Source organism: Chanos chanos, chromosome 15, assembly GCF_902362185.1.
Source record: "Chanos chanos chromosome 15, fChaCha1.1, whole genome shotgun sequence".
NCBI lineage: Eukaryota > Metazoa > Chordata > Actinopteri > Gonorynchiformes > Chanidae > Chanos > Chanos chanos.
The window spans coordinates 9,375,545-9,393,659 of record NC_044509.1 but is presented as its reverse complement, the minus strand read 5'-3'; the positions used below and the strand labels follow the sequence as shown (position 1 = coordinate 9,393,659).

Genomic DNA, 18,115 nt, shown 5'->3' with positions numbered 1-18,115 from the left:
GGGTTGCTGTGTTATAGCATATACTGCACTTCTGAGACATACTACACTAAAGTTGACCCAAAGCACCAATTGTGGAGTGGTAAAGACAAGGATGGAGGAAACTTTTGTATCAGGGATCCATTGTCCATAATTTGTTTGTTAGTGCTCTCTTGGTCACACTATAATAACACTAAAAAAAGGTCCTAAGTCCCCTTTACCTCTGACACAGTCTGATATATCATCCTGTTTTGAAGTACAGCTTGTTTACAGCAAAGTTTGAACTGCACTTTGATTTCATTAGAGGTGAAGAGTTCAAGTCTAGATTAACCCATTTTAATTTACAACAGCAGAGACAGTTCAGTGAACATATTTGATATCGTTCATATGCTGAAACTGAATTACTCGGACCATATTTAGTCTCCCAACAGCGTCAATAAAAATATTTTCTAAGGAGGTATTCTTGGAGGGTAGGAGCATTTTAGTCCCTTTCCTAAATGTTTTGTGACTCACAAGAGATGTGCAGTTTACTGAATTGGGGTTAACGTACCGGTTGTGCAGATTTGCCTCAAATGACTTACTACAGGAAACGAGGAATCGCCAAGTCTGTCGACTCGAGTCATCACGGGGTTCATAGCAGTGCCTCGTCAGTCAGCGATTCATTCAGAAAGATTCATTCGCTGTCGACCGACCTCGTCGCTACGTCATGACGTGCACGCAAGCAGAATAGGAAAGCAAATGACGCCAAATAGAACAACAAAGCAACAGTTACAGTCACACAAGCTTTGAAAATTCAAAAAAATTCTGCCATGAAATGAAGAAAACATGGGGGCCAAAGAGTCAAGGATTGGTTTCCTCTCATATGACGAGGCAATCAAAAGAGGTAAGCGGTACATAGTATTGGCTAGTCCCTTTGCTAAGCACTTGATGTTGTCAGTGTTGAGCTAACATAAGCTAGCTAGCTGTCAAGTGCACTGCCTTGCAAGCTCTTTTGCTAACACAATGTCTGTTGATGCCAAGTTTCATTTGTTTGCTATACTTAATGTGTCTCTAAGACAGGGTGTGCTTAATGATCACGAGGAAAGCTTGTCTTTAGAATTACTTGTTTGAACTGTCATTGCTGAGTTAGCTATAGTGTGGTAGTCGCCAGCTAGCATCAGCGACTTCGCAATGTTACGGAATCTCTCCATTAAGTTGGTCAACTTGCCAACTAACCGGTCACCGCACTCCTAAAAGACTATGTTGATATAGCGCAGTTTTTCTGTGAGTCTGTCAGTCTAGTGCTTTGATATGATAGATTTCAACCCATTTTCTGCTGCTCGGGGTGTTTGCCCCAGTGGCCAGCACAGTAAAGTCGTCGGTGTAATCAGGCAGTTCAGCCAGTTCAAGGATTTGATTTGTTGTTACCGTCTGTATCATTCAGCTCGCTGTCTCCTATAGTTTATTTCGTGAATACCCTCCACCAGTCATGTTGTGACCTGCTTCATTTGCTTCGTAATGAGTCAGTTTTGTGTTTAGCTTAAGCACTGACTGTGACAGCATTTACCGACTGTAACCGTGGGATCTCAAACTCAGTGCCACTGAGACTAAGATATTTAATATCGCAGTGTTGTTTTGATTCTGACATGAAGCATGAACGTGGCCAAGCAGAACGCCATGAATACCACTTTCATTGCAATGACATTATCCTGTTTCATTTCTGCATATTATGCTTGTTTGTTCACCATTTTGCTCAATGTCACTGTCTCTTGCAGTCACAGATGTTGAACTCAAACGGTTGAGGGATGCTTTCAGAAGGACATGCGGCCTGTCATGCTACATGAGTCAGCAGTGCTTCTTCAAGGAGGTACTGGGTGACATGGTTCCCCACAAGATTGCTGAGGTAAGGCCAGTTTCGCAGACAGTTTTAGGTTTCCTCTGAGACTGAAGCCGTTGTTGTGAATTCCTCCTGATCACTGTGCTAAAAAAAATGGCGTGTCTGAGTGTGCGGCTGTTGGAATGCGCCTCTGCGAGTTCCAGCATGTGATAATTAGATGGGTTGCCGTGGGATTTCAGTGCTCCTCTACATTCTCAGTCGGCGTCCTCCTGGTGTCATTGTTATTTACGTATCGGGGCCGTAGATTCGCTTACACTCGTATGGAAACTGTACTGAGGTTTCTGCTGAACAGAGTTCGTTTGAGGTTAAGCGGTTGCTTCTCAGTTCTCTGAAAATATCTCATTTTCAGATCTCTGCAGCCACGGATGCTAACAGGGCATTGATACTCTTCGCCGCATTCATTATAAGAGTAGTTTGGGGATAGTTGTTACGTTTGCCAGTTTTATTTCTCTGACTGACTGTTGGGTATGAGAGCTGACCTCAGATACATGGTTTCGAGAACCTGCTGTGCTATGACGTGTTGACATTTCTCTTTACTTGGTACAGAAAACCAAATCAGTTAGAGGTACATCAGAGTGTTTAGGCACCAATTAGTCATCCTTCTCAGCTGGTACAAATCACCACTTCCTGTTCCTGTTTTAGACCCAGTAATGTCAGAGTGAAAGTAGATCAGAGCCTCACATTCATGACGATTAGCCCTGCACCTGAAGAGGACATTTTATTACAAAAACTTAAAAGCAATTCAGAATGTGCTGTTTCTTCAAAAGTTCAAGACTTTAAGTGGAACTGTGTCCAAGAGGTCTAATTTCCCATTAAGCCGAACTCCTCATAGGCTCTGTCGTGACAAGCTGTTAAGTGCTAACCTACCTTTTTCCTCCCAGTCAATTTTTAAAGCCTTGTTCCTGTCTCACTTGCTCTAATTAGGTTAAAGTCAGTCTAGAGCTAAGAACTCTGCACTTAAAAGCCCCATGCTGTCATTGGCAAAGATTTTAAATGAGTTTAAAATGGCAGATGAATATGGGTTAAGAATTTTAAGACATGTTTGTATGTCAAAGTCAAACAGTAGATTTTTATTTATTTAAAGATTAATGTGCGAATTGACGGCGTGAATCCTGTAAAGGGAGGTGTGTGTTTAGAGGCCCAACAGTAACATGACATTTAGATTGAGGAACATAAGAAGTTCTCCAGATTTGCCAGTGAATTTTGTTTTTAATAAGCAGTTGAAGACGACAGGGAACTACCTCAGTATTCTGGTTCTTCTCAGGAATAATGTTCAGTTTTTTTAAAGGAAATACTCACCACACAATGCTGCAGAAAAGCTACGCGCCCCCGTGGTATTGGTGGAAATAACCCAAAAATCACAAGGAGTAATGCAATAACTAAAAAGAGATTTGGCTACGTTTTTGGGCAGGTTAAATATGGCACTCATTGCATCACGTCTGTATAATATGTGGACTTGACAGATAAAAATGGATAGGGATTCTGATCAAGATCATTAGACATCAGACTTTTATGTGTTCATATTCTTCCCATTGTGCGTTATCAGGCCCATTTCAATATCTGTAAATTGCTTCAGTGGTGATTTAAACTATGGCACTTTTAATTTCACCCAGTAGCCCGACTCACTCTCTGACCAAAGAGATGGAACAGAGGATGGTGCTATGATATTTCAAGTTAGGTGAAATTACATTAAGTAAATTAAGTTAGATAAAGTTAGATAATTTAAATAAAGTTTATTAGCCCCCTCAGAACGACAACTGCTAATGAAATGAATGTTTTTATATCTGAATGTTAACATTTAGCACTGAAGGCACGTTCAGTCCATTAAAAAAACTAGACTACATGCATGAGAGGACACAGGAGAAGCAGAGCTGATGACATTCTCCAGAAATAACAGTTTTTGTGTCCCTTGTTTTATCAAAGTACCTGGCCAGGATGTCAAATGAAGGACCAAAATCTAACCAAATAGAAAGTAAACAGAAAGATGTGTGCACAGTAGGATAAAAGAGGAATGAATAGATCGGTCTAAAAGAGTGAACTTTTTACTCGGGCATGGGGGCATCCCTTTGGTTAGAAGTGAAAGGATAAGCAAATGCAAGCTGGATCATTTACAGTGTGACCTTTGCACTGTGACCCTCAGCTAAAGTGGTGATAAAGGGGGGTGTGACTGGATGTGCAATTCCTGAATTTCACCCCCTCTGCTGCAGAACAGAGGAAGTGGAAGTCTCTTTGATGTGCAATGAGTTTCTTCCTCCATTCATCTCTGTCACTTCCATGTAACTTACAGCCCTACACTGACAAATACAAATGATTTTTACGGGCAAACTGAGGACTTTCAGTTGGTCAGATGATGAAATAGGATCCCAGCCTCTCGTAGACAGTGAATTACAGTGAATTTATTGCTTGTCACACACAGAAGCTCAGGGCTGTTTTGGCAGCCTGACATGGCCCTACCATCCCTGACTGTTACAGAGCATCCTTTATGTAAGGTTTGCATTATCGGGTTAGATTTTTACGTCTGAAAGCCCGTACCGATTAATGTGAATCGCCTCTCTCTCTCTTTCAGGTCATCTACAGTTCATTTGGTGGCACTTCCAAAGGATTGCATTTTAACAATCTGATAGTTGGACTAGTGCTTCTGACAAGGGGGCGCGATGAGGAGAAAGCAAAATGTGAGTGACTTTTGTAAATTGGTGGTGGGTTTGCTTCAGTGGTTGTGAGTCCCATTTCTCTGCGGCTTTCTGCTTCCTGGTGAATACTCTTCCCACAGTTCATCTTTCGAACGCTCACTCTCAAAACTCACTTTTCATCTGTACCTCACATTACCTGGCAATTGTATGAAATGTAATACAGCCTGTCACGTAGCCTGTTTAAGTTGGAAGTAGCATTTATTTTTAAAAGAGGTACCACTTTCCCTCTGTTCCGCCTCTGTAATGTCTCTGTGTTTTGTCTTCCAGACATTTTTAGCCTTTTTGCCAATGAGTCGGGCAGTTATGCCACGCGCGAGGACATGGAGACCATGCTACAGGCCATGGATGGAGAAGTTCATCCATCACTCAGGAAGTTTTTCAACGAGGTCGGTCAACCTCCGCCATTAACGCTGGTCTTCTCAAATAAACAACGCAACTCAACCTCCCATTCAAACTGCAGACGTGTTCCGTTTGAACCGAAATGACTGTACAGAAGTCTGTCCCAGAGGTCCCGTCAGGGCTTTGTTTCTGTTGATCAAGCTGGAGGAGAGAGAAACGCCAAATGGCCTTTTGCTTATTTGCTTTGTAAAAGGGCACCTCAGTTTGTTTATGAAGTGAGCCGTGCCAAGGCCTGGTCAGGTGGTTTGTAGACACAGGTCTTCGTTTATTTTCGCGGCATCAGGTTTTTTTTTTCTTTCTTTTTTTTTTTTTTTTTTGGGGGGGGGGGGTCTATACTCAGCAGGTTCTTATGTACACTTTCTTAGGTCTCGTCTGTTTCGGTCAACAACATCTGCTTAGCGCAAGCACGCTGTGAGACCACATGCCTTGGCAGCCTAATCAAATTATGAGCATATGAAACTATTTTTATTTTCTGGAACTTTCTCCAGCAGGGACCTATATTTGCCCAAACTTCAACATGTTGACCCATTTGGGAATGCATTTTCGTTTCCAAGATTTCTGATTAGCATTTACTGCGTACTCATAGTATAAATGAGGACTAAAAAAATGTGTGTTTTTTAGGTCAAGACAGGACATTTTGTACTGTTTCTTAGAATAAATAATTGCACCACTGTAAATGGACATTATGGGTTTTATATTTGACTTTTGAAATCTCTTTACGATTGTAAAAAGTACTTGGATCTTTTCTGATCAGTCCTAAATCCTAAACGTTTCCCTGTCCTATAAATGGAACTCCTTGTATTTTAATGATAGCAAATGAATTCATGGTTATTGGTCTTTGAGCATTGTGCCTCTGCTCTTGTCTGTGCCAGGCGGAGAAAGTGAATTATGACAAATTCAAATGCTGGATCCTGCAGAACAAGGACGCTTTCACCTTCTCTCGCTGGCTCCTGTCCAGCAGTGTGTGTGTAACTCTGACCGATGATAGTGACACACCCACCTTCTACCAGACCCTGGCAGGGGTCACACACTGTAAGTTCAAGTGTTGGTTTTCGTTTCAGACTGGCCCTCATAACTATCGCTTTTAAATTTGTTGCTTTTGATATTATGGAAAACATACAACAACCATTGAAATACGGTCTGTAGTGCTATTAAAAATAGCCTTAAAAAATAGTTTACAAGTTTTTTTAGCCAATTTCAGCATGTAAACTCATGGTGTTGTGTAAGCAGGTGTGAAGAATGTGTTGATTTTTTTTTTTTTGTATAACAAGTTTTAGGCCTTCTTTCTCAGCAACTTGGCACTCGACATTTGCATTGAGTGCATATTTACAGAGGTTAGATTGGGATCAGGCAGATTGAATAGGCTCAAACATTTCTCCTGGTGGTTTCGGAGGTTTATGTTTCATGAGAAGAGACAGTGTTACCACAGGTTGTCACTCTACAACTAAATTTCACCTTACAGAGAATCAAACAACTTCCTTAAAGCCTGTTGTCACAGATGAGTGCCATCTCAGATCTTATGGTTTATTTTTCGAAGTGGTTTGAAAGATCAAGGTATGAAATCAAAAAAAAAGAGCGACGGTAAGCGCTCTCGTCTTTCAGCTGCTGCTAATGTAAACCCACTTTGTCAGTGTCAGTCATCTGTCTCTGTACCTGGGCCTTTTTTCACCCAAGTTTGTTTCTGTTCTTTACGGATCATTGGCAGAAGGCTGAGTCTGTTCATGTCTTGAGTTATGTGAGCTCCCGTTGTTTTAGCGTTTCCGTGACGATTGACGCTGCTCTTGTTTTTCCTGTTACAGTAGAAGAAGCAGACATCATTGACCTCGAGAAACGGTACTGGTTACTGAAAGCGCAGTCGAGGACTGGCCGCTTTGACCTGGAAACCTTCGTTCCCTTGGTGTCCCCTCCCATCCATGCCTCTCTGAGCGAAGGTAAGGGGAATAAATCCTACCAGGTTTTGGCATCTACATTTGGACTCCCTCCTTAAAGCCGCCTCTAAAAGTATACCAGAAACCGTCTATTCAGACACAAGATTTGACCTGATGCACTGGAGTGTTTGAGATATAAAGAAGTGTTTGTCTGTTTAATGTGCTTCCCCCTGTTTCAGGCCTGTTCCACGCGTTTGATGAGAACAGGGACAATCACATTGATTTCAAAGAGATCTCATGCGGCCTGTCGGCCTGCTGTAGAGGCCCTTTGGCAGAGAGACAGAAGTGTAAGTTTGGGAAGCCACCGCCAGATTTAGCGGAGCATTTGAGAAGTGAAATCTGCTGGCGCACAACTTTTCTTTTCTTTTGTAGCTGTCTCATTTTTCGTTTGCCTTCTTTTTGTCTGTTGCCTCAGTTTGTTTTAAAGTATTTGACGTTGACCGGGATGGAGTCCTGTCTCGAAAGGAAATCCATGAGATGGTTGGTGCATTATTAGAAGTGTGGAAAGACAACCGCACCGACGCTGTACCTGTAAGTGTCCACAGAAAAAAAGACAGGTGTTTATAAGATCACTTTGCATGCTGTTGTTCTAGCTTTCCCATATTTTTAAATGTTGATTTGTCTCTCATTTTTGTCAGAGCTAGATTTATTACGTTATGCTTGACCTATTGTTTTTGCAGGAGTTGGAATCTAGTGTACCTGACATTGTGGAGGACATCCTGAGAGTGCATGACACTACCAAGGTATAATTTTACAGTGCCTGTGAAAATGTGTATGAAATTAGAAACAGGCGGTTGCGTATTGTGGGAAATGTACGCACCTGCTTAAGTATGAAATCCTGTTCTGTGTTCTGCAGTTGGGCCATTTGACACTTGAAGACTATCAGATATGGAGTGTGCAGAGTGCACTAGCTGATGAGTTCCTCAACCTTTTGTTTCAGGTATGACAGTGTGTTCCTAGTCTTTTGTGTGTGTGTGTTTGTGTGTTTGTGTGTTCGTGTGTGTGTGAACATGAAGTCTCAATGTCTCACTCTCTCCTTAGGTGTGTCACATTGTGCTGGGACTGCGGCCTGCCACCCCTGAGGAGGAGGGACAGATTATAAGGTTTGTGTATGTGTGTGTCTGTGTATCTGTGTGTGTGATGTGTGCTCGCTCACTCTGCAGTGAGAATGTAACTGTTGGTGTGCTCTGTCCAGGGGATGGTTGGAAAGGGAGAGCAGACATGGCCTGCAGCCTGGAGACTACTGGTTTCTCATTGCCACTCAGTGGTGGCAGCAGTGGAAAGACTACGTCAAATTTGTGAGCTGCTCCAAATGATCTCATTTATCTCATTCTCATGATCTCTATGTCTGCAGTGATCTTTCACGTAATGTCTGAAATACCATCAGAATGAAGTGGAATCCGAACGTGAACGTTCTGTAACTAACCCCAATGTTACTGGTACTTTCAGGACAACAAATCAATAGTGATGGATCAGCCATCTGTGTACGCGGCTGGCAGGAGTCCTGTTTCCGTCGGCGGGACAGAGCAGGGGAGCGAAGGGGACGGAATGGTTAGTTCTCACTCTTCTTCGGAGGAGAAGTTCTCTGACAACATCTCGAGCGCCTCTGAAGCATCCGAGACCACGAGTGGCAGTGAGTAAAACGCAGTACCCAGCGCCTCTCAGTACTGTCACTCTGTATTGAGCCTTTACTATATTTTGTTTTTTGTTTTTGTTTTGTTTTTTTTCACTCTTTTGCACTGATGTCGGTTATCTTCGACCCTCTCTGCAGGCCTTCTTCCCTCAAGCTCCACTGCCACAGATATCTGCTTCCCCAGACAGCCCGACACCTCAGACACAGACAGCCAGAGCTTCCTAGGGGCTGATGGGAGCGTGACAGCCCTGAGGCCTGGTGCCATAGACAACCAGCCTCTCGTTACCTCAGAGCCACTAAAGGTACCGTCTGACATCAGACTAGTCCCTGAAACAGACAGAAAGCAAAATTTCTCCCAGACATCCTAGTTTTCGTTCTTGCACTGGCAAGACGTTTGAAAGCAGTATCATGTTTTTTTTTTCGTGGCTTTTTTTACACTGACATGAGCCCTCAGGAAAAAAAAGAGGCCCTAATGTATCTTGACACGGACTTGTCGCACATGTTTAGATGTTCTTTAATTTGTCACGTGACCTTCTTCTCCTTTGTAAGGCTCCTACACTGACGATGGAAGGAGGTTTATTGAAGCGCTCCTCCAGCCTGGGTCTTGGTCGGGACTTTGAGATAGTTCCCGAACCTGTGTGGAGAGCTCTGTACCACTGGTACGGAGCCAACCTCAGCCTGCCACGCCCGGTACGTGGTACTGCCTCCACAGTCAGCTAGCCCGGCCGCTTTAAGACGGTGTATCTGTATAACGGCTCTGTGTCTTCGCTGTCTGCCCGCAGGTCATTAGAACCAGGGAGGCGGAGCAAGCCGAGCTGGAGCTTTTCCCCAGACACCTGCTGTTCTTACGGCAGCAGCCCCCCGTCCGCACGCCCCAGTCAAACGTCTGGGCCAACATGGGTGAGTCTAGTCCCAACAGGCAACCACTGTAACGCCCCAGCTGTGGCTCTAACGTGACTATGACAAGAGGAGAGTCCTGGAGGCAAGGACTTGTTTGAGTCATAGCGCTGTGTCATCTCAGCCGTCTGCTCTAAGCCGTTTGGGGAATGTGTACTCTGCCTGCTTTGTCCGGCGATCAGTTTACCGTGTACACTACACTCATGAGTCACTGTTTTACAGTGTGTGTTTTTCCTTAGAGTATTACTCAGATGTTACCATAATTACTGTATTTGGAAGACATATGTAAGTACTCTATGTGCCAGCAGTCTGAAAAAAAAAAAGAAGTTTGTTTTATGCCCCTGCTTGGAAATAGTATGCATTATGAGAGGAGTTGGAAGTGAGTCGTTTGTTCCTGTAGTAGCAGAGGTTGCAGAGCAGTATGAGAACAGATCTCGGTTCCTCTTTCATTTGTTCGTAATGGGCTTTGTAATGTCACAAGATCTGACCCAGACGTTTATCCCACTCATGTGATGTGGTTTGGGAGAATGATAAAACCAACACGTAACTGTATAGTGTGTATTTCAGGGTAATGTAGCATATCTGCTTTTCAGTTGGATCCACTTAGTACTGTTAGGTTACCCTGGACACAGCATGTGTTGTTTAGAGAACTCCAAAACAAACGCAGATTTATTGTAATGAAAAGTCTTAAATGTCTGCAATTTCATATAGGTCATTTAACAATAAACCAAAAACTGCTAGGACTTTTATTCTGAATTTAGGTTAAATCTCTTTCGCATGACTGCATAGAGCAGCAGTGCCTCATTCTCTCTCTCTCTGTCTCTCTGTCTTCTGTTTGTCTCTCTCTCTCTCTCTCTCTCTCTCTCTCTCTCTCTCTCGCTCCTTCTGTCTCCCATGCTGCCTTGCTGCAGGTACCGTGCCCTCCCCGAGTGCTCCTCTGAAGCGAGTGCTGATGTACACGGGCTGTTTCAGTCGAGTGGCCACCATAAAGGACATCCACGAATACCTGGCCCAGAGACTCCGCATCAGAGACGAAGACATGAGACTGTGGCTCTACTTCAATGAGGTGAAGGGTCACACAAGCCTTAAAAACGCGCATGCAAACACGCAACTCTTGCACCTTCACACGGAAACACACGGCAGCCAGATTCTCTTCCGTGGGGGGATGTGCAGATGCTCAATATGATCTTTATAGATCTTGCCATACTGTGTTTGCTTTTCCAGATCTTCAGTTTTGCTCCCAAGGCTTTCAGTTCCAATGATCCGTACAATGTCTTATTCCACAGAATTACTTGACTCTCCTGGATGATGAGGACCATTCCTTGGAAGGGCTGAAGATTCCAGATGAACAGTACATGGTTATAGAAGGTGTGCATCTGATCAGTCATGAGGCCCTGAGCTCAGTTTTAACATGTACACCTGAGTGTTAACATAGAGACTACATCCTGATGACATTTAAGTGTTTACTCTGTTTCATTTGTTTAGTACGGAACAAAGACATGAGTTGGCCTGAGGAGATGTCCTTCTTAGCTAATAGCAACAGGATAAACAGACACAAAGGTAAAACAGTACTTATCACAAAACTTGTAAGTAATCACCCATTGCAGATTGGTTTCTGCCTGTAAAAGTGCATGTTTTTAACCAGCGGAAACCTTTTGTCAAATTAGTCTGTGTGTGTGCGCATGTGTGTGCGTCCGTGTGCATGCACTGATGACTCACTTGGCTCACTTTATTATGTTGAAAATGTTTTTTTCTAAACTGCCTCGCAATCTTTGCATAATTTCTGGAGTATGTTTCTCTCAGTAATCTTTGCCATTATCATTATAATATCGACTAGCATTTGAACGAGTATTTGGAGCGTTGGATTTATATTCAAATCCAATCTCACAGTCCTTTTCCCTTCTGCAGTTCCCACAGAGAAAGGAGCAACAGGACTGAGTAACCTGGGAAACACTTGCTTTATGAACTCAAGTATTCAGTGTGTGAGCAACACTAAGCCTCTGACAGAGTACTTCACCTCAGGAAGTCACCTTTATGAGCTCAATAGGTACGGGCGAACATTTCCTGTCGACTCTTCTGTGCAGTGTTTCCTTTAACACTTGACCTCTGTGTCATTGTCGTATTGGACATTTATTTCCTATTGCTTCTAAATGCTCAACTGACATTTTTTTCAATTCTGATACTGGATGCCGGTCAAATGTTTATTAAGCCATTTCGGCAGCTTACTGAACCTGAATGGGTCGCTTCTCAAAACGGTAGTGTGCGTGTTGTTTTCAACAAAATCAGAATGCAGTGCTGTTCTTACTTTGGTTACAGAACCAATCCGATTGGGATGCGTGGTCACATGGCTAAATGCTATGGTGATCTGGTACAGGAATTATGGAGTGGTACTCAGAAGAGTGTGGCCCCACTGAAACTAAGGGTACGCTCCCAACCCCTGCTCTCAACAATAACTGTTTCTCTTTTTAATCCAACCCTGATGGATTCCTCTTGTTTTCTCTTCTATTTCTCTCTCCTGGATCCTGTCCTGCAGTGGATAATAGCTAAGTATGCCCCACGGTTTAATGGCTTTCAGCAGCAGGACTCACAGGAACTGCTGGCTTTCTTGCTGGATGGTCTTCACGAGGACCTGAACCGGGTCCATGAGAAGCCCTATGTAGAGCTGAAAGACAGTGATGGGAGACCAGACTGGGAGGTTGCATCTGAGGTTAGATTTTATACTTTGTTTCCCTATATCCTTTTCTCAGTAGTACTCTTAAAGAGGTCTGATACAACAGATTGTTCTCAGGTCCTGGGATTCAGGCAGTCTTGCAGATACGGCCAAGTGTCTTTTGGTCTTTAAGAGCGTGTTGATGCAGTAGCTTAATCGGAGTGTTGTTTTTCGAGAAAGATATACAGGTTCTGTACTGAAGTCATTGAGATGTGTCAGTTTTCCTCCTAACATTATGATTCAATTTTGTGTTCACTTTACACTTAGGCCTGGGAGAATCATTTGCGAAGGAACCGTTCTATAGTGGTGGACCTGTTCCACGGTCAGCTCAGGTCACAGGTCAAGTGTAAAACCTGTGGACACGTCAGCGCTCGCTTTGACCCTTTCAATTTCCTCTCCCTACCTTTGCCGATGGACAATTCCATGCACTTGGAGATCATAGGTGAGCTCACACTGACATTGTGAACAGATTCTCGTTAGAGCACCAGCACAAGCATCAGTAAATGCTACAGGAATATTCTAGAAAAGTGATTCTCAACTCTGTTCCTGGGGGCGCACTGTCCTGCACGTCTTTGTATTAACTTTTCATTATCACAGTTAGTTGAGCTAATCAAGGGCTCGATGATTGATTAATCTGTGGAATCAGGTGTGTCAGTCCTGAGTTAAAACAAAGATGTGCAGAACAGTGGGCCCCCAGGACTGGAGTTGAGAATCACTCTTCTAGAACAGCCTCTTGACACAGCTCATTTCAGTGTCAGTATATTAGCATCTTGCTCAGTGATAAATTGTAAATGGATAAGTTGTAAATTGTTTTGTTATTTTGTATAGTAATACGGCTGGATGGATCCACACCAATTCGGTACGGACTCAGACTCAATGTGGATGAGAAGTATTCGGGTCTGAAGAAACTGCTCAGTGAACTGTGTTGTCTAAAACCAGAGCAGATTCTTTTAGCTGAGGTTCACATGTCCAATATAAAGGTACCTGTCACATTAAAAGAGTTAAAGTTGTGTGTTGTACATGTTGTTTTGTTTGTGCTGCTATTGTTCAGATGACTAATGCGTATCAACCTCATTCTAGAATTTTCTGCTGGACAGTCAGAAGGTACGGCGGGTGGTCAGTGGGTTTCTGTGTGCGTTTGAAATCCCACTGGCTGAATCTCCTTTATCTGTCTCCTCCACCGAGGAAACTGCCAAAGGTACAAGTCACATCTGGTAAAATAGTGTAAAGTGAATGTCGACCATTTTTTAAATATTTTGAGATTACATGATAGTATGTATACTGTGAGATAGTGAGTATACTGTTAAATGATATAGCACTGATATAACACTAAACAGGAAAACTTTGCCACTGAAATCCTCAGTAATGTTTGGTGTTGTATTTTCAAGCATCTTTAACCTTTCCATGTTATTATACTACACAGAGCCCCCTAGTGTGGTGGATGGGAATAGCACCACAATCTCTAACGGTACTTCTCTGAAGATTGACGTGATCCCCACAGGCATGCCCAGCACTGTGGTGCCCAGGGCCACTGAGACTGGCCTTGCCAACGGCCTACCCAATGGGCATGTGTTACCCCCTCCTGAAACCCCTTACTCTGGATTCATCATCGCCATCCACAGGAAAATGGTGAGCTATCCATGGAAAATGAACTCTCAAATGAAAGTCCAACGAGGGAACTTTCCACCTAATTCCACCAACTCAAATAGTGCCTTGCCTTTACAGTTGGGTGATATCTATGAATGGACGTGGTATGAGTCAATCATTTGCATTTGTTTCCCCAGATGCGGGCAGAGCTCTACTTCCTCTCTGCTCAGAAGAACAGACCCAGTTTGTTTGGCATGCCTCTGATCGTACCATGCACCGCGCACACCCGTGCCAGAGACCTGTACGACGCGGTGTGGACGCAGGTGTCTCGGCTGGCCAGTCCGCTCCCACCGCAAGAGGCCAGCAACCACGCTCAGGACTGGTCAGTGCCCTGTCTGTCTGAAATCTTCCCTGAGATACTCAGGATTTTAGCTCTGTTTGGAGCTTAAGTGATATAACCATACATGACCTCAGTGTATTACCCCGGTCTGTATTTGTGTGACCCGCTAAAGGGGCTCATGTATTTCTCACTTGGTTAGCATGTGGTAAATTGGTTAAGGGTGTAGCAGTTGTGAGCTGCTGAACATGATGGTTCTGTCGTATGCTGAGTAAGGCACTTAACCTCAGGTTTGCTCAAACCATGGAACATGTGACTCAGACTGTAGATCACTGTGAAGGAGCATGACAGCTCTTGTTCTCAGTCAGTGGAACATACTCATCTATGCTTTTGTCCTTTCAGTGATGATAGTTTGGGTTATCAGTACCCCTTCACGCTCTGTGTAGTACAGAGAGATGGGAACTCCTGTGCCTGGTGCCCATGGTATAGGTACGAATGTCTGTTATTTGATCTACTACAAAGTTATAGTGGGATGTAGTGTCGTTGTACATAGACTGTGTGTTGCTGTGTTACAGGTTCTGCAGAGGTTGTCCCATAGAATGCAGTGATGCTATTGCTACTGTGGGGAACTGTTGCATAGCTGTGGACTGGGACCCCACCGCCCTGCACCTCCGCTATCAGACATCACAGGAGAGGGTAAGATTTCTCTCTTCACAGGCACGTCGGATCAGGAGAGCGAGCTTGGTTAGATCGGAGGCCATATTTTTATTTACAGTAAGAAACGTTACCCCAACAGATTTTTGCCTTTGGATCAAATGGTTGTTTCTTTAAAATGAAATGATTCTCAACGATCTCTCTTAAAATAAAGTAAAAGAAATCCAATCAAATAAACAATCGCAGAAAATTGGGGTAAATTTGCGATTTTGGTTTTATCAATACAAAATACCTAAACTAATCTTTTTCAATGGTATTATGCCTGTCTCAGTGGTGAGTTATATTTTATAATGTGAACGACTGTGTGTCCCGGGTGTGGGGTTCCTGAAGATGGTGGAGGAGCATGTGAGTGTGGAGCAGAGTCGGCGTGCCCAGGCAGAACCCATCAGTCTGGACAGTTGTCTGAAAGCATTCACCACAGAAGAGGAACTGGGAGAAGACGAGCTTTACTACTGCTCCAAATGCAAGACCCACAGACTGGCCACCAAGAAGCTGGACCTCTGGAGGCTGCCTCCCATCCTGGTGAGACCTCTCCTCATCTCTCATATCTGTCCTCAAACATCCCTCTCTATGTTTGTTTATGGGGCGTTTGTTAGCTATGAACTGGCGTCCATGGTACAAATTAATGATTAGGGGCCTTTTTGAAATGATGGGCTGCTCTCATTCAAAGTCTATGTATTGCTATCCAACATACTATATTTCTGTTTTGTGGTCTAGATCATCCATTTGAAGCGGTTCCAGTTTGTGAATGGGCGATGGATTAAATCTCAAAAGATAGTGCGGTTCCCTCGGGAGAATTTCGACCCAAGCGCGTTCCTGACTCCGCGGGAGACGGATCAAAACCAGCAGGGTTGGAGAGACGGGCTAGGGGAGGAGCTATCTGAAATGGGCGGAGCATCAAAGGCTGTTTCCGGGGACGGTTTGCCCAGCCCCTCGCCAACCATCAGTAACATCAAAGGTGCGACCCTACACTCGGTAGTCTAACTTGATAGTTTGCAGATCCATGTTAGATTGATATGTGTTTTAAACATGCGAACGTGCTTGTGTCTGATTGTACTGGTAGATTCTCCTGGCTCGGGACGGCTGTCCAGCGCCCCCCTAAGCCGAGACTGCAGTCCTAGCTGCAGCCCCAAGGGTGACGGCCGAAGACAAGCGCGAGGTCGTCCTCTTCAGCTGGGATCCAGACTGCAGCTTTCTCTCAGTAAAGAGAGTCTGGACAGTGGTAGAGAGAGCCCCATGGAACTTGAGCCTAGTGCTGGAAAAGCAGAAGCCCACAGCGACGCGGAAGTTACGGGTCTGGACTCAGCATTGGGAGAAGACACTGGGAGGGACTGTGACAACACCATGTCCGTATCTGAACTGGAAAGCAACGGCTGCACTGAGGACAGCATGGACCTGGATGCCTCTCAGGACCAAAGAGAACGAATCTGTCTGGAGCCCATTTATGACCTGTACGCGATATCGGTAAGACACAATTCGTGCACAGTTTTCACAGTAATCCACAATTTGTGCTTTGGTTCCCAAAAGGTTTATATCACCAAGAAAGACTAAATTACAGCTTAACCGCACTTATTCTTCTCCTTAATCCAAAAAACCAGCCACGTTTCATTTCAAATTCTAGTCCATGAAACGGAGAGTCTTGGAAGCTTACGATTAATCTGTATGTGTTCACAGTGTCACTCAGGGATTCTAGGAGGTGGCCACTATGTGACGTATGCCAAAAATCCCAATGGGAAATGGTACTGTTATAATGACAGCAGCTGTAAGGTAAGGCCTGGCCATGCATACTCTCACGTTCTCTTATCATGCTGCCACAGTAACATAAAACACATACCGACTTCATACACACGTATGATGTCAAATGAATTTGAGTTTGGCGGCCTTGTATAGAGAGGAGGAGAAAGTCTCACTGTATGTTAATCACGTATAGGAGCTGAGCTGTGAAGAAGTCGACGCTGACTCTGCGTATATCCTGTTCTATGAGCAACAGGGTGTGGACTATTCTCAATTCATGCCAAAGACTGATGGCAAAAAGATGGCAGACACCAGCAGCATGGATGAGGATTTTGAGATGGACTATAAGAAATACTGCGTCCTCCAGTGACGCCGGCGTACTGTGCAATGCTTCTGCTTCGTTGGTCAGTGTCCAAGATGCATCAAGTGCTCAAACCATTGGAAAGCCAGAGTCTCTCAGATTGAGAGGAACTAATTACTTTAACTTGTAGCAGAAACATGGCTTTTTGCTTTTCTTTCCTTTTTTTTTTTTTTTTTTTTTTGTGTATTTTTTTTTTTTTTTGTGTATTTTTTTTTTTTTTTTAAACTTCTTAATGTATAGACATATTTGCCAAGCAGTGGTACTGTCCAATTTATTTCAGATCTGCAGTGCACAGCGAAACAGATGAGGTTTCTGTCATTTCTTTGTCATTTCTAGGGCACCTCAACACTAACGTTAAATTTGAGTCAGTAGGAGATCTGTGGGTGTTAAGTGGTAATTTTCTTAGCTCAGTTCAGGCCTTCAACATATGGAACATATGTGAAAAAGGTGGAAACTCTTTTGTCAGCACTGTGCGGTACAAACAATTCAGTCGATGCTTATTTATTGTTGAGAACGTGTGAGAGAGTGTATTAAAAATTCTTACTGGATATAAGAGAATATTTCCAATATTAGTTGCCATTGAAATATTACTTTGTGTAAGTATAATAATGTCCGAAACTAATTTAACAAGTCTTAGTTAGATACGCTTTGGTAAGCTGGATGCTTGTTCTATTAGGTCAGAAAGATCAGTTTTGCTCTAGATACCGAATCTCGATGCCATGCTTTATATTTTGATTTAATGTCACTTTTTAATGGTTTAAATATGAATAGACATGCTTTTTTGAGCCATCATGTCGGTTTTCCAGTGAGGTTTTCTTAGCCATCCGGTCATAGATTACGTGCCATCAAACAATATTTACACTTTAATGCTTCGATTATGACATGCCAGACTTTCAGTGATATTTATTCCATCAGAGTGTCAAACAGGAAAAATCCATGTACCGTTGTATTTAATCTCAGTCAAGTGCTATAGTACTTGATGTACTGTAGTATATCAGATACTATAAGTATGGTGGTGTTTGAGTCTCTGGAGCCTGCCTCCCCTTGTGAGTGGTTTGTGTTTTTTTGTGAATGGAAGAAAATAAGACATTTTACAACCTTGGCTGATGTGCGTGTACCTTGAAATCAATGTTGTTATTGTTTGTCCCTTAAAAATGTCTAGTGCGTAAAAACAGGTCAAATTACAGATAACAGCTAAAATAAAGGAAACACTTTTGCAAATGAGAGATGCAAAGTATACTGAGAGCAAGTGCTTCCCTACGATGGTGTGGTT

The 18,115-nt window shown here is 43.4% G+C and overlaps 1 protein-coding gene across 1 annotated transcript; it reads left to right on the top strand.

Annotated features, from left to right (window-relative positions):
* Window positions 1–745: 745 nt before the first annotated feature.
* LOC115828660 (ubiquitin carboxyl-terminal hydrolase 32) lies at window positions 746–16,989 on the top strand. Its single transcript, XM_030792720.1, has 34 exons — window positions 746–859; window positions 1,731–1,858; window positions 4,419–4,524; window positions 4,810–4,928; window positions 5,814–5,973; window positions 6,741–6,872; window positions 7,049–7,156; window positions 7,285–7,400; window positions 7,550–7,612; window positions 7,726–7,809; window positions 7,911–7,972; window positions 8,065–8,167; window positions 8,319–8,502; window positions 8,641–8,804; window positions 9,052–9,192; window positions 9,285–9,402; window positions 10,311–10,465; window positions 10,686–10,767; window positions 10,885–10,959; window positions 11,308–11,446; window positions 11,716–11,821; window positions 11,933–12,106; window positions 12,377–12,551; window positions 12,938–13,089; window positions 13,190–13,307; window positions 13,533–13,738; window positions 13,894–14,078; window positions 14,436–14,522; window positions 14,609–14,729; window positions 15,078–15,269; window positions 15,465–15,705; window positions 15,811–16,211; window positions 16,422–16,514; window positions 16,678–16,989. Exons 1-34 carry the CDS (start codon window positions 802–804, stop codon window positions 16,849–16,851), a joined length of 4,722 nt encoding a protein of 1,573 aa, XP_030648580.1. The 5' UTR covers window positions 746–801; the 3' UTR covers window positions 16,852–16,989.
* Window positions 16,990–18,115: the final 1,126 nt, after the last annotated feature.